At 60.7% G+C, this 15,380-nt stretch overlaps 1 protein-coding gene and 1 long non-coding RNA gene across 2 annotated transcripts in view; both read right to left on the bottom strand.

Annotated features, from left to right (window-relative positions):
- Nucleotides 1-1,811, bottom strand: part of CARS1 (cysteinyl-tRNA synthetase 1) — a 29,884-nt gene extending 28,073 nt beyond the window's left edge. The window contains exon 1 of the mRNA XM_054724884.1: nucleotides 1,722-1,811. Within this exon, the coding sequence (XP_054580859.1) occupies nucleotides 1,722-1,746 (25 nt within the window). The 5' untranslated portion in view covers nucleotides 1,747-1,811. The remainder of the gene's footprint in view (nucleotides 1-1,721) is intronic.
- Nucleotides 1,812-4,928: 3,117 nt separating this feature from the next.
- On the bottom strand, nucleotides 4,929-7,792 carry LOC129151210 (uncharacterized). The gene is made up of 4 exons (XR_008557950.1): nucleotides 7,767-7,792; nucleotides 7,196-7,234; nucleotides 6,666-6,697; nucleotides 4,929-5,237 (listed from the first exon to the last, which is right to left on the bottom strand). It is a non-coding gene; the product is annotated as an uncharacterized LOC129151210 (long non-coding RNA).
- Between the last annotated feature and the right edge of the window lie 7,588 nt (nucleotides 7,793-15,380).

Below are 15,380 nucleotides of genomic sequence, written 5' to 3'. Positions count from 1 at the left end.
TCCCAGTCAGGGCACATGCCTGGGTTGTAGGCTCGATCCCAGTGTGGGGCGTGCAGGAGGCAGCCGATCGATGATACTCTTTCATTGTTGATGTTTCTACCTCTTTCCCTCTCCCTTCCTCTCTGAAATCAAAAATATAAATAAAAAAACAAAACAAAACACACCATTATGGTCAATTATTAAAAAATAAATAAAAATCAAAATCAGCCCTGGTTGGTTTGGCTCAATGGATGGAGCGTGGGCCTGCGGACTGAAGGGTCCCAGGTTCGATTCCCTCCAGGGGCACTTGCCTGGGTTGCGGGCTCCATCCCCAGCAGGGGGCGTGCAGGAGGCAGCCCATCAATATTCTCTCTCATCATGGATGTTCCTGTCTCTCTCTTCCTCTCCCTTCCTCTCTAAAATCAATAAAATATATTTTAAAAAATAAAATAAAATAAATAAAAACCAATGGGAAAGACTGATTAAGATCCTGGGGTGAGAATTAGCAAGGACACCAAATGAACCAGGAACACACTTCTCTAAAAGACAAGGAGACAAATATGTGATACCTTAGTCAATAAAGAAAGTAAGAAAAATAAGAAATAAAATAAAATAAAATAAATAAAATAAAATAAATAAAATAAAATAAAATAAAATAAAATAAAATAATAAAATAAAATAAAAGACAAGGAGAACCAGGCTGCACTCTCCGCCTGGACAGCGCTATGGGGGGCCGCTGTGGGCCCTGCCGCCCACACCCCGCAGGAGGCCGGCGCCTTCCCGAGGGCGGGGCCTGAGGAAGGGGCAGAGCTGAGACCCCGGCGCGACCCAGGGGAGTGCGTGTGGGTGGACCCTGGGCCGCCTGGCTCCCGGGTGGAGCCGGACGGCGATCCGGGCGCACCGGTAGGTGGCAGCCGCGTGCCGGGAGGGTGGGCGCCCGTGTGGCTCCGCAGCCTCGGCGTCGGTGCCGCCCACTCAGGCAGCTCCCGGCCGGGGACCCCAGGGCGCCCGGGGAGCCTGGCACGGCCCCGGAGGTCGGGGGGAGACGCGGGCGGGGGCGGCGTCCCCAAGACCTGGCGTGTCGTCCGCCAGCCGAGGGCACAGGACCGGCACCCCGCCTTTCCCGGAGGAGGCGGCTGCCCGCGCCCGGGAGCCGCCCGCTGCGCTCTCGGCACCTACAGCGCGGCCCCCGGAGGTCCCTGCGGGCGCCCCGGTCCACCCCGGGGGACACCAGGGGCCGGTGGGCCGCGCGCGGCTGCTCTCGGGACCTCCCCGGGCGATAAAGCGAGTCGGGGCGCCGTGTGCCGGCCGCGGGGAAAGCCTTCCTAACGCCGGCCGGTCCGGTGCGGCGCGCCCCGTCTCCCCAGCCCCGTCTCCCCAAGTGCCAACCCCGCGCACCCCCGGGACGCTGGCGAGCTCGGCCCGACCCGAGTGCAGCGGGGGCAGCGGGGCCCCCGGCTCAACCCACGGCGGGCCGGGTCGGGGGGTGGCGCGGCGGGGATCGTCCCGCACCCGGGCCCCGTAGGGTGCGCCGAGGTCAGGGGCAGCCCCGCTCCCCCCGCCCCGGGCCCGCTTCACCCCGCCAGGCCCGGGGTCTCCCCTCTGCCCCGCAGACCACGGTCGTCCCGGCGCCTCGGCCCCCGCCCAGCCCCAGAACCCACCCCTCTCGCCCGGGACGCAGTCCCCTGGCCCGGGTCTCCCCCGCCAGCCCCGGGAGGGACACCCACGCCGCGCTCACTCACCCTGATCCGCGGAGGAACCTGCCATCCTGGGAATCCCGACCCGATCCCCAGCCACAGCTTCCCAGAATCTGATGCAACTGCCGGAAGTCCCGCCCCGCGCCCGGTCACTCGCCAGCCGCCCGGGGGCATTCTGGGAGTTGTAGTTCTGAATTAGCTGGCTGGAGTGGCGTCCTCAGGACCACGCTGGGTGCTGGGCAGGAGCGCCAGGCTGCAGGCGAGGCCGCCGGAGAGCGAGGAGACGGCGTGGAAGGCACAGCGTGGAGACTCGGGCAGAAAGCCGGGACGAGGGGACAGGAAGCGGAGCAGCCAGGGACACAGCGGTGCGGCCAGCGCGGCAGGTCAGATGCCCAGCAGGCTGCAGCCACCTCACCCACCCATCTCCCCTCAGCCAAGGACACTTCCGAGCACACGGTTCGCCCTTCTCCTCCCCAACCAGCGGGGACAGAGCCGAAGCCGCCCCCTCAGGGACAGCAGAAACCCAGGTCCTGTGGGACCTCAACGCTGGACGTCTCCCACCTCCAACAATGAGCTGCTCACCCTGAAAACCCGTCTCTCGGGTGAAAACAAGAGAGAATGCGCCACGGAGTCCGTTTCCCTGTTGGCGCCTCAGGGGGTGGACCTGGGAACGTTCTTCACTGTATATTCCCTTCCTTTGTGTTAAAATGTCACCTACATTTTGTGTCCTTTTGGTGTTTCAAGTGTTTATTTGTAAACAGTGAACGGACACGGCTGTAGATAAGAAAGGTCACAGCAGGGCGGCCTCTGGGGGCTGGAAGGGACCAAGTCAATGCACACACTTCTGGTGGGGAAGCAGGAGTCGGTGCACACAGGTCTTTGTTCATCTCTCCCCTCCCCACCCCCTTCCCTCTGAGACTCCACAGTCTGTTCCTGCTCCATGGCTCTGGATCTGTGTTGTTCATCAGTTTATTGTTCATTAGATTCCACATGAGCGAGATCACATGATCCTCGTTGTTCTCTGACCGGCTTCTCTCGCTCAGCAGAACCCTCCCCAGGGCCCTCCGTGCTGTCGAAAAGGGCCAGGGACCTTCTTTCTTGGCTGCACGTACTCCCGGGGGGACCTGTGCCACGGCTCCTTATCCAGCGTCTGCTCGGGGCACTGCTCTGAACACGGCGGTGCGTGCATGCTTTCTCATTGGAGTGTCAGGTATGGAAGGATGTATTCAGTCACTCACACAACCTTCGGCTAAAAGAACATCTTAGCAAGGCACTTAAAAAAGGTCTCTGACCCTGGCTCAGAGGATGGAGCACCGGCCTGTGGACTGAAGGGTCCTGGGTTTGATTCCGGTCAAGGTCACATGTTGTGGGCTCAGTCCCCAGTAGGGGGTGTGCAGGAGGCAGTGGATCAATGATGTGGGATGGTTCCCGTGGCGTGGAGACCGCTCCCTCCCGGCGGGTCCTCCAATACAGCGAGCGGCATCTCGCTACAACGCGGCCGCGGGTTCCGGGCTGCTGTGGCCACGCATCCCGCAGCCATTTCCTTCCAGCCTGACTGCCACCACGAGGCTCTAGTCACGTCCTGGGGCCTCAGGTCCAAGTTCACAATGGAGCCTATCGGCGGCTGAAGAGGGAAATCGGAGGGAAGACGGGACTCACACTTCCGGAAGGTGCGTGTGGCCAGGACCTGGCGCGGCTGCTGACCTGCCTGCCTGTAGCTCGCTCGTCCTGGAGCCCATGACCCTGGCAGAAGGGACCCACGACCCGGGGGAGTCGGCAGCCCTGGGGGCGGGGAGGGAACCAGTTTGGGGAGGTTGGCCCTGCGCTTCCTCTCCAGCTCCCAGGCCCAAGGGAGCCTGGCTGGGACGGAGGCCGGGGGGAGTTCTGCAGCCTCATGGGCTCCGGGCGGCTGGACTTTGGTCTGTGAAGTGGGAGGTGTCCCAGAGCTGCCGAGAGGATGGGGTTCCAGAAAGCACCTGGCAACCTGGCTGGTGTGGCTCAGTGGATAGAGCATCAGCCTGTGGACTGAAGGGTCCCAGATTCGATTCCAGTCAAGGGCACCTGCCCAGGATGTACGCTCCATCCCCAGTGGGGGGCGTGCAGGAGGCAGCGGATCCATGATTCTCTCTCATCGTTGATGTTTCTCTCTCCCTTTCCTTCTCCCTTCCTCTCTGAGATCAATAAAATATATATTTTAAAAAGAAGTCCTTCCTCTTACACCAGTAATGGCAGCCCACAGCCAGGAGGGCCCCACTGGCGAGGTTACAGAGTACCCCACCTGCCACGCGTTCTAAAACCAGGCAGCCCGCCACCTTCCTTGAGGTCAGTGGTTCTCAACCTTCCTAACGCCGCGGCCCTTTCATACAGTTCCTCACGTTGGGGTGACCCCCAGCCATACAATTATTTTCGTTGCTCCTTCATAACTGCAATTTTGCTCCTGTTTGAGAACCGCTAGCAGGGTCGCCTAAGACCATCGGAAAACACAGATATTTACATTACGATTCATAACAGTAGCAAAATTACAGTTGGGGGTCACCACCACATGAGGAACTGTATGAAAGGGTCGGGGCATTAGGAAGGTGGAGAACCACTGCCTTAGGGCCAAAACTTATCCTTGAAAAAGGCCCATTGCCCCAAGGTCCTCGGTGAAGGTGAGAGTGAGTGGCACCCTCAGGCCCTGCCCAGGAATTGCTGCAGAGCCAGACCGGGATGACTCACCTCAGGGCGCATCCTTCACAAAACAGGCCTTTAGGTTCCTGAGGAGAGAAGAGAGCATTGTCCCAGGCGGTTCGTGGGGGCTCGGCCGGGCGGGGACAGGGGCAGGCAGAGGTGTCAGCCCTGAAGGCTTTGTAGGGGCGCAGCCAGGGCGGGGGGCGAAGGGGGGGGCAGGCGGAGGTGTCAGCCCTGGAGCGGGGCCCCTCCTGCCACAGCTCCCTGGGCGGCACCCGGCGGGCACTCGCTGCGTCTCCATGGCCCTCGGGGTCACTGTCCGTGGACAACAGGTGGGGTGGGGACTGCTACAGGTGGAGTCCTGTCCCCCCAGATACTGGCATCCTGACCCCCGAGGGTGAAGGCGGCCTCTTGTGGAAAGAGGGTCGTGCAGGTGGAAGGAGGGACTGGGAGGCCCTGGCCCAGCACGACGGGGTCCCCCTGATGGACAGACGCGCTGGCAGGGAGGACGCCGCGTGAACGAGACGGCAGAGACCGGGTGCATCACTGTCCCCCAGGCCCGCCCAGGCCCCTCACCTGCTCCACAGGATGGAGGCCGGCGGCTACCTCAGCCCAGGCCAGGGCCCCGGGGGCAGCGGCAGCCGGAGTCGGGGGCGCCGGCTCTGGGGCTGCCCGGCCGCCTCCCACAACCTCCACCTGCAGCTCCGCTCCTGCCTCAGGGTCGGGGTCGGGGTCGGGGTCGGCTGAGGGTCCCGGGCGGGTCTGGGCCCCGGGCGTCGGCGGGGAGGCCTCCTCCTGCAACAGCCGCGTTGTCTCCGCATCGGGGTCCGGGGGGCCCCTCTCAGGGTCCGTGGTTTGCAGGATCGGGACGGGCTGGACGCTGCCAAGTGACTAAAGGACAAAGCCATTCCCGTGTGACAGGAGCCGCGGCACCGCCGCCCACGCCACTGGGGGGGGGGAAGGGGGGGACAGGCCGCGTTGCCTGAGGGTCAGCGGGGCTGTCGTTTCAGAGAAAACACCCCGTGGGCTCCGGTCCCAGCTCGGGCCCAACACAAGGTGGCGCGCGGCCGGCGTGGTCAGTGGCTGAGCGTCCACTTATGACCCAGGAGGTCAGGCTGGGTTCAAGATCGGGCACAGGCCCGGCTGCGGGCTCCATCCCCAGTGGGGGGCGTGCAGGAGGCAGCCGGTCCCTGATTCTCTCTCATCATGGATGCTTCCACTTTTTGTTGTTGTTGTTAATCCTCACCCGAGGATATTTTCCCATTGATTTTTAGGAGAAAAGAGAGCCCTGACCAGTGTGGCTCAGCGGATAGAGCATCAGCCTGCGGACTGAGCGGTCCCGGGTTCGATTCCGGTCAAGGGCATGTACCTTGGTTGCGGGCACATCCCCAGTGGGGGGTGTGCAGGAGGCAGCTGGTCGATGTTTCTCTCTCATCGATGTTTCTAACTCTATCCCTCTCACTTCCTCTCTGTAAAAAAATCAATAAAATATATTAAAAAAAAAAAGAAGGGGTAAGAGTAGAAGAGAGAGAGAAAGACAGAAACACTGATGTGTCAGAAACACATGGATTAGCTGCCTCCTGCTCGAGCCCCGATCAGGGCCCCGGGCCGGGGAGGAGCCTGCAACCCAGGTACCTGCCCTTGACCGGAATCGAACCCGGGACCCTTCAGTCTGCAGGCCGACGCTCTCTCCCCTGAGCCACACCGGCTGGGGCATCATCAATGTTTCTCTCTCCTCCTCTCCCCTCCTCTCTCTGAAATCCATAAAAAAATTTTTTAAAAAAAGACAGGGCTGAATGGTGACCCCAGAAAGACATGCCCACGCCCTCCCCGGGCCTGTGAATGGGGCCTCATTTGGAAATGGGGTGTTCGCTGCCGCAGAGGCCCCGCCGGGTGAGGGGTCCCCAAAGCCAGTGTCTGCCGAGGGTCCCTGTGAGGGCGGTTCAGAGCGACGCCTGGGAGGAGGCAGGGGAGAGCGGAGGCCGAGGAGCGCCCGGATGGCGGCACCCCGGGGGCGGCGGGCAGGGGCGAGGACCCCCAGGGCCTCTCCGGCAGCCCACCCTCCGGCCCCCGGGTCGGGGGACAATAACTGCCGTTTCTGAGCCCCGGAAACCCGTACGAAGCGCTTGGCCCCTGCGCCTCCTCTCCACGCGGCCGACCAGGGCAGGGGCAGGCTCTTCCAGCAACATCCGGGGCTCGAGGACAGGGATGCAGACGCCGCCCCGAAAGCTGCGCTGTGCACGCAGGCGGGGGCCGGCCGCCTCCCCACCGCTGTCTGCACCGCCCTCCAGGCCGCCGCCGTCCCAGGGAGACACTCACGTGGCTGTGGCCGCCCGGCTCCGCCGACGCCGCTGAAACCAGACGGGAGAAAAGCAGGTGAAGGCACTGTCGTCGCCGCCTGATGCCGTCGGTCACCCAGGGGCCCCTGTCCCGCCCTGACCCCGTCAGAGGGCAGCGGGGCCGGAAGCTCCGTCACCAGTGACACCGTCGCGTCCGGGGCCACCACGCGGCACACTCCTGCTCGGGTCTCCCCTCTGCCCCGGACCAAGTCCTCCCGGCGCCTCGGCCCCCGCCCCGGCCCCAGAACCCGCCCCCTGGGCACCCCGGGCCTGTGGTGGGGGTGCGCACGGGAGCCGCCTGAGCTGGGTGCAGTCGGACAGGAGTGCGGCAGGTACAGGCACGCACCGCCCCCCCCCCCCCCCCCCGGGACACTGGAGAATAATGAACTACAGTGAAGACCGGGGCGGGGGGGGGGGGGGGGGGGGTGACGGGACCAACAGGGCACGTGGCTGAGACGGACATTAACCGGACACGGACTCGCGAGAGGCAAAGGCAGGGAAAGTACTTACGTTTCGTGAAACGGCACAGCCACTGGGGAAGCGGCACCCCTGTGGGTACACGGAGAGCCGTGAGCGTCCTCGGTGCACTCCCCCCCCACGACCCCGGCTGCAGCAGCCCCAGGCTCCCCCTGCCGCCCCCCCATGCACCCCCGCAATGCGCCCCGTCTGCAGCGCTGCGTGGCCGAGGTCTTAGCCTGCACCTGGTCAGCGGCACGCAGCACACGGCACAGGGGCCCCGAGTTAGAAAGCGAGCCCAGCCCGGACGGCGTGGCTCAGTGGCTGAGCGATGACCTATGAACCAGGAGGTCAGGGTTCAATTCCCCGTCAGGGCACAGGCCCGGGTTTCAAGCTCAATCCCCAGTGTGGGGCGTGCAGGAGGCAGCCGACCCATGATTCTCTCTCATCATTGGTGTTTCTCTCCCTCTCCCGCTCCCTTTCTCTCTGATATCAATAAAAATGTATTAAAACAGATAAGAAAGTGAGCGCAGCTGTATTCTTAGTGGAAATGCCGGTCAGGAACCTGCCGGGGCTCCCGGCCGGGCTGCTGCTCTCTCCTCCCGGAGCGCCCTCCTCCGCTTACCTCGTGTCCGCCACCAGGCGATGGCGCTGAAGACAAAGGCCACCACAGACACGACCAAGGCGCTGACAGCAAGGGAACCGGCTGCGGGTCCTGGGGGCACAGAGAGCGCTGTAGCGGGTAAGGGTGTCCCTCGCCGAAGGACACGCCACCCGCAGGGGCCGCCCTCCCAGAAGAGGGGCGAAGGCCCGGTGTCCAGGGTGGGGCTCTGGTGCGAGCGTCACGGACTCCTGGGCCGGAGGGCAGTGCCCCCGAAGGTGGGGACGAGGGAGAGCACCCCACGGTGGCTGCGGGAAGGCCCGGCACGGCGGCCCGAGGGACAGGGCAGCGCCAGCCCAGGAGCCAGCTGATGAGACCGCTCGGGGGCCTGGTCTCCAGGGTGACGTGACAGCACCAAGCGGAGCCCCCCACACGGACACGGGGGAGGGCAGGCCCATCGGAGCTGGGGGCGGGGGCGGGGCAGGCCCATCGGAGCTGGGGGCTGGGGCAGGGCAGGCCCATCGGAGCTGGGGGCGGGGGCGGGGCAGGCCCATCGGAGCTGGGGGCGGGGGCGGGGCAGGCCCATCGGAGCTGGGGGCGGGGGCGGGGCAGGCCCAGGAGGCGGAGGGACAGCAGTGACCCTGCCACGAGAGGTCACTTTTTGGAAGTGTATTTATTTTTCATTAATCCTCACCCGACGACATTTTTCCCATGGATTGTTTTGGAGAGAGCGGAGGGGAGGGAGGAGAGGGAGAGACAGAGAGAAACGTCGATGTGAAAGTGTGAGGGACACCAGTGGGCTGCCGCACGCCACCCGACCGGGGCTGGGGATGGAGCCTGCAGCCCAGGTACGTGCCCTTGACTGGGAATCGAACCCACCTCCCTTCGGTCCACAGGCCGAGGCTCTAACCCCCAAGCCGACCCGGCCAGCACTCTGACCACTTGTGTTTAATGGCAGATTAGCTCCTAACTATGTTCTTTTTGTGGGGGGATGGGCACTGAACGTGCTTTAAGACCGGTCGGCCTAGCTCAGTGGTTGAGCGTCAACCTATGAGCCAGGAGGTCACGGTTCGATTCCCAGTGCACAAGCCCGGGTTGAGGCTCGATCCCCAGTGTGGGGCATGCAGGAGGCAGCGGGTCCATGAGTCTCTCTCGTCATTGATATTTCTCTCTCTCCCTCCCTCTCCCTTCCTCTCGGCAATCAATAAAAATATATTAAAAATAAATAAATAGGAGAGAAACCAAGATGGCGGCATAGGTAAACACCTAAACTGCTGCCTCGCACAACAATTTCAAAACTACAACTAAAAGACAAAACGAACACCATCCAGAACCACAGGAAGGCTGGCTGAGTGGAAATTCTACAACTAGAAGGAAAGAGGAAAGCTCACGGAGAATCAGAGGAGCTGCAGGAGGCTGAGGTACGGAGACGCACGCGCGGGCGGCTGAGCGCCTGGCTGGCTTTCTCTAGCAGGAAGGAGACAAAACTCTCGACTGCGCTGAACCCCAGTTCCGACTGCACTGAACCCCAGTTCCGGGTGAGACCCTGGGGACCCAGGCCTATACGGGGGAATTCTGGACTGTCAGGCGGAAACTCAGGGGAGCCGCGAAAGGCAGAGGTCGGGAGGCCCGCGCGCGAGTGCGCAAAGGGAGGACTGACTGCTGAGTGTGCCGCTGGCTTTCTCTAGCCAATGGGAAACGGAAGCTCCTGACTGCACTGAACTCCAGTTCCGGGCGAGAATCTGGGAATCCAGATTCATTGGGGGAGAAAGTGGACTGTCTGACAGCGGGCGAAACTCGAGGGCGGCTTACTTCTTAGAGGTGCTTGCAGCGATTACCGAGGGACACTGAGACCCAGGGGCCTCATAGGGCAGGGCTGACAGGAAGCCAAGGCTGTCTGCTCAGCCCTGAGACTCTGCCCCATCCAGGCTGAGCACAGAGGCCTTTGCAATTTTGCAAGTCTTGTCTCATAAGGGTGTCTCCAGCACAGAAGTTCTCCCAGAGTAGACACAGCTGATCCTCACAGCCAATTGGCCTGGAGGTCAATTCCTCCCAGTGATACCAACAACAATCAAGGCTTAACTACAACAAGACTGTGCACACAGCCCACAAAGGGGTGCACCAAGAGTGTCCACCTGAGGTAACTGGGGAGGCCAAGCCACTGGGCCCTATAGGACACCCAGCACACAAAGCCACTCTATCAACACAGGGAAACAGCCAAAATGCGGAGACAAAGAAACAGATCACAAATGAAAGAAATGGAGTAAAGCAAACAACTGGATATAGAGTTCAAAACCACGGTTATAACGTTTTTCAAGAATTTCCTAGAAAAGGCCAATAAAGTTAGCGAAACTCTTGAGGATATGAAAAAGGACCAACTAGAAATTAAGCATACATAGACTGAAATAAAACATATTATACAGAGACCCAACAGCAGACTAGAGGATTGCAAGAATCCAGTCAAAGGTTTGAAATACAAAGAAGCAAAAAAAAACACTCAACCGGAAAAGCAAAAAGAAAAAAGAATCCAAAAATTTGAAGTTAGTGTAAGGAACCTCTGGGACAACTTCAAGTGTACCAACATCAGAATTACGAGGGTGCCAGAAGAAGAGAGAGAGCAAGATACTGAAAACCTATTTGAAGAAATAATGACTGAAAACTTCCCCTACCTGGTGAAAGAAAGAGACTTACAAGTCCAGGAAGCGCACAGAAGCCCAAACAAAAGGAATCCAAAGAGGACCACACCAAGACACATCATAATTAAAATGCCAAGGGCAAAAGACAAAGAGAGAATATTAAAAGCAGCAAGAGAAAAGCAGTTAGTTACTTACAAGGGAGCACCCATATGATTGTCAGCTGATTTCTCAACAGAAACTATGCAGGCCAGTCGGGAACGGTAAGAAATATTCAAAGTGATGAATAGCAATGACCTACAACCAAGATTACCCAGCAAAGCTCTCATTCAGAATTGAAGGTCAGATAAAGAGCTTCACGAACAAGAAAAAGCTAAAGGAGTTCATCACCACCAAACCAGGATTATATGAAATGCTGAAAGGTATTCTTTAAGAAGAGGAAGAGGAAGAGGAAGAGGAAGAGGAAGAGGAAGAAGAAGAAGAAGAAGAAGAAGAAGAAGAAGAAGAAGAAGAAGAAGAAGGTAAAGATAAAAGTTATGAACAACAAACACATATCTATCAACAAGTGAATCTAAAAATCAAGTGAATAAAAAATCTGATGAACGGAATAAACTGGTGAATAGAATAGAATCAGGGGCATAGAAAGGGAGTGGACTGACAATTCTCGGGGGGAAAGGGGTGTGGGGATGTGGAAAGAGACTGGACAAAAATCGTACACCTATGGATGAGGACAGTGTGTGGGGGGGTAAGGGCAGAGGGTGGGGTGGGAACCAGGTGGAGGGGAGCTACGGGGGGAAAAATGAGGAACAACTGTAATAATCTGAACAATAAAAATTTATGAAATTTAAAAATAAATAAATAAATAAAGCCACGCACACCCACCCCTTCCTGCCTGCAGCCTCTTTCCTCCGGGCAGAGCTGAGCACTGACCCGCAGGCCCAGAGCCGGGCTGTGCCCTCTGCAGAGGCAGCTGCCCTTGGAAGAGGGGGGGTCCGCTCACCTGGCTCTGCGGGGGCTGCTGGGGCGCACACGGTGTCCCTCGTGGCGTTGCAGGACTGCAGGGTGGCGCCGGGACAGCTGAGAGGAAGGAGCGAAGGACCCAGCATCACTGCCCGGCCAGGCCAGCCCCGCCCGGAGGGCCCACCCGGCTCCGGGACTGTTGAGTGCACAGCGGGGAGTTCGGGGGCCCCTGGGGTGTGGCTCTGAGGACGGCACCTGCTGGAGCCGCAGCTCCACCGAGAGGGAGCAGCCCCGAGAGGAAGCCCATGGAAAGAAGGCGGGCAAGCGAGTCGAGAGAAGCCGAGCCCTGATCGAACCGGACCTGCAGGCGGCCCCTACTTTGGCTTGTCGGGTGCCAGGGCCACGGCTCAACGCGGTCGGAGTTGCACCGAAGGGCCTACAACGCGCCTCCCGAAAGTGCGCGGCTCAGGGGCTGAGCATCGGCCTAGGAACCAGGGGGTCACATGCGGTTCCCGGTCAGGGCACAGGCCCGGGTTGCGGGCTCCATCCCCGGTGCGGGGCGTGCAGGAGGCAGCGGGTCCATGATTCTCTCTCATCACTGACGTTTCTCTCTCTCCCTCTCCCTTCCTCTCTACATCAATTAAAACCCATTTATTTTAAAAAGGGAGCTATTCTGCTAGCGCTTTTCCTCTGTCATGTCTCCCCAGAAGGCCCCCCCATCTAGGCCCACCCGGAACCCCAGGATGAACCTGCTCCGGAAATGTGTGCGTGATGGCGTTCAGTGCGGCCATCCCGGAGAGCGGCCTCCCCGTGAGCAGCCTCCTCTAAGAGGGACGGTTTGCAGAGAGCAGCGCAGAGACGCAGGAGGAGGAGGCGGCGACGCAGACAGAGCAGAGGTCGCAGCAGCAGGTCTAGGAGGAGCGCCGGGGCCGCCTCAGCCGCCACCCAGAGCCGAGGAGGAAGGAAGGGCCTCCCGGAGCCTGCGCGGAGCCGCCCGGCCGCACCTGGGTGTGGGGCCTCCGGCTGCGGGGCTGGGAGAGATTATTCCCGAGGTTTGTGAAGCCCCGGGCCGGCGCCTGTGACCGAACCAGGGCCCGCTGCGGGGACGGCCGCTCAGCTGGGACGTGTGCGGTGCGCACTGCCCTTCCCCCGCCCGGAGCTTCCTCTCTGGAACCGTCGATGGCTCCCACCTGCCCGCCCTCCTCGGGCCTCTGCTGTCTCCCACAGCCCCCGCCCTCCACCCCTCGGGGACCCGCCCAGGTCCCTGTGCTTTGGCCTCTGTGCCCGACTCCCCGGGGGCTTTGGAGGGATGGGCGGGCGGTGGCTCCGGGGGTGGACGGAGCCCTGGCCCGAGGGCGGCCCGGTGGACACAGCCAGGCCGTGGGCCCGCTTTCCTCTGCAGGCGCCTCCACGCGGCAGGTGCTACCAGGCTCCGGACGGGAGCCCCGAGGGGGCCGCAGCGTAACCGAGGCAGACCGGCCACGGGCGGGCGCGGGGACCCAGGCGGCACGGCTGCCCGCGCCCGAGGCGGTACCTGGTGCAGCGGTGGCAGCTCTCCGGGCAGCGCTCCGAGTCGCAGTAGTACTCCCCGGTCTTGCACCGGCACTGCCGGTCCCGTGTCGGGGTGCAGTCACTCACCATCTCCTGATCTGCGGGGGACAGGGAAGGCTGGGTCAGGCACCGGGCTGGTCTCCGTGGGGGGCACTGTGTGAAGTCACGTGGTGCTGTGCCCCGCCCTCTCTGCCAGTGGACACGGGGTGCACACCCCCGGCTCTGACACACGGGGAGAGCGGGCCCGGTCTTGACGGAGGTGGGCGGGCCGGCGGGGAGTGGCGTAGGCCCATGGGAACGTCACCCACCACACCCCAATGTTCCTTCCGAGGGCTGGCCCTGATCCCACGTCTCCCTTCGGCCAGGAGTCCCCGCTGCCCTGCGCCCGCACGTGCGGCACCGGCTCTGGCGGACGTGAGACGGTCCACCTCTCCACTCCTCAGAGACCCTTTCTTTTTCTCTCTTAAGTATATTTATACTAGAGGCCCAGTGCACGAAATTCGTGCACATTAAAAGGGGATTAATTAGAGGAAATAATTTAATATCGCTATTTGCCCTTTCTCTATAATAGAAGTGTCAGAGATGAGAGAAAATTAGTAAAATGTATATGAAAACCTTCCTCCTGTCAGAGTCTGGGGCTCACCATGGGGTCCATAGTCAAGTCCCCGCCCACCCACATGCACCTCAAAATCGCATGAGACCCAGACCCGGCCGCCCCCGCCCCCCCACATTGGGCTAGATCCAGACCCGGCCAGTCCCACCTTTGTCAAGCTCTGCCGGGCAGGGTGCGTAGCCTCAGGTCCCCTGGCCCGGCGCCAGGATGGGGCCTCGGCCTGAGGTCCCCTGTCGAGCCCCACGGGGGCAGGGGAGGGCATAGCCTCAGGTCCCTGCTGATTGTTTGGGGTTTTTTATTTGTTTGTTTTTTTAAATGTATTTTATTGGTTTTTTACAGAGAGGAAGGGAGAGGGATAAACGGGCAGTCGGACATCCCTCTCACAATCCAGGACTGCTGGCTCCCAACTGCTCGCCTGCCTGCCTTCCTGATTGCCTCTAACTGCTTCTGCCTGCCAGCCTGATCACCCCCTAACCACTCCCCTGCCAGCCTGATTGATGCCTAACTGCTCCCCTGCCAGCCTGATTGCCCCTAACTGCCCTCCCCTGCAGGCCTGGTCCCCCCCCCAACTGCTCTCCCCTGCAGGCCTGGGTCCCACCCAACTGCCCTTCCCTGCAGGCCTGGTCCCTCCCAACTGCCCTCCCCTGCAGGCCCGGTCACCCCCAACTTCTCCTCTGCTGGCCTGGTCACCCCTAACTGACCTTCCCTGCAGGCTTGATTGCCCCCAACTGCCCTCCCCTGCTGGCCTGATCGCCCACAATTGCCCTCCCCTGATGGCCATCTTGTGTCCACATGGGGGCAGGATCTTTGACCACATGGGGGCAGCCATCTTGTGTGTTGGAGTGATGGTCAATCTGCATATTACTCTTTTATTAGATAGGATTCTTGCCCTGACCGGTTTGGATAAGTGGATAGAGTGTCGGCCTGGGGACTGAAGGATCCCAGGTTCGATTCCGGTCAAGGGCATGTACCTTGGTTTTGGGCACATCCCCCGTAGGGGGTGTGCAGGAGGCAGCTGATCGATGTTTAACTCTCTATCCTTCTCCCTTCCTCTATGTAAAAAAATCAATAAAATATATTTTTTTAAAAATTAAAAAATATATATATATATACATCCTTATTGATTTCAGAGAGGAAGGGAGAGGGAGGGAGAAACATCAATGAGGACAGAGAATCATGGATCAGCTGCCTCCTGCACGCCCCCGACCAGGAATTCGAAACCTGGGCATGTGCCCTGACCGGGAGGAACCATGACCTCCTGGTTCACTGGTTGATGCTCAACCACTGAGCCACGCCGGCCGGGCCCCACGGACTTTTTTAGAGAGAGTGGAAGGGAGGGGAGAGACAGAGAGAAGCAGCGATGTGAGAGAGACAGACAGTGACGAGATGCCGTCCACCCACAACCCAACTGCGGCCAGGGATGGAGCCCGCCACTGAGGTGTGGCAGCCGGCACCCCTCACTCCGTCCTCGGCTGACCCTCACCCCGAGCCAAACCGACCAGGGCTGTTCTTACTGATTTTCCGAGAGAAGGGAGAGGGAGACAGAAAAATCGATGAGAAACGTTGACTGCCTGCCTCCTGCACGCTCTCGACTGGGGATTGTACCAGCAACCTAGACCCCTGCCCTGACCCCGGAGCACGGGACGCCGCTCACGCACTGCCCCCCCCTCCCCCCCCCCCCCCCCGCACACCAAGGGCCTAAGGGCTCCTCGTACACACGCCCACCACTCACGCCTCATCCTCGCTGCCATGCCTGCGTCTCCATTTCAGCTTATTTTATTATCATCATCATTCTTGTTATTTTAGCTCACTGCAACCTTCCCAGCACTGATGGGCAGGCGCCCTGTGTCCTGGGAACGGGTTCCGGCTTCGCTCCCCTCG

The sequence above is a fragment of the Eptesicus fuscus genome, chromosome 13 (assembly GCF_027574615.1).
Source record: "Eptesicus fuscus isolate TK198812 chromosome 13, DD_ASM_mEF_20220401, whole genome shotgun sequence".
In the NCBI taxonomy this organism is placed as follows: Eukaryota; Metazoa; Chordata; class Mammalia; order Chiroptera; family Vespertilionidae; genus Eptesicus; species Eptesicus fuscus.
This window is presented reverse-complemented; position numbering and strand designations above follow the sequence as displayed.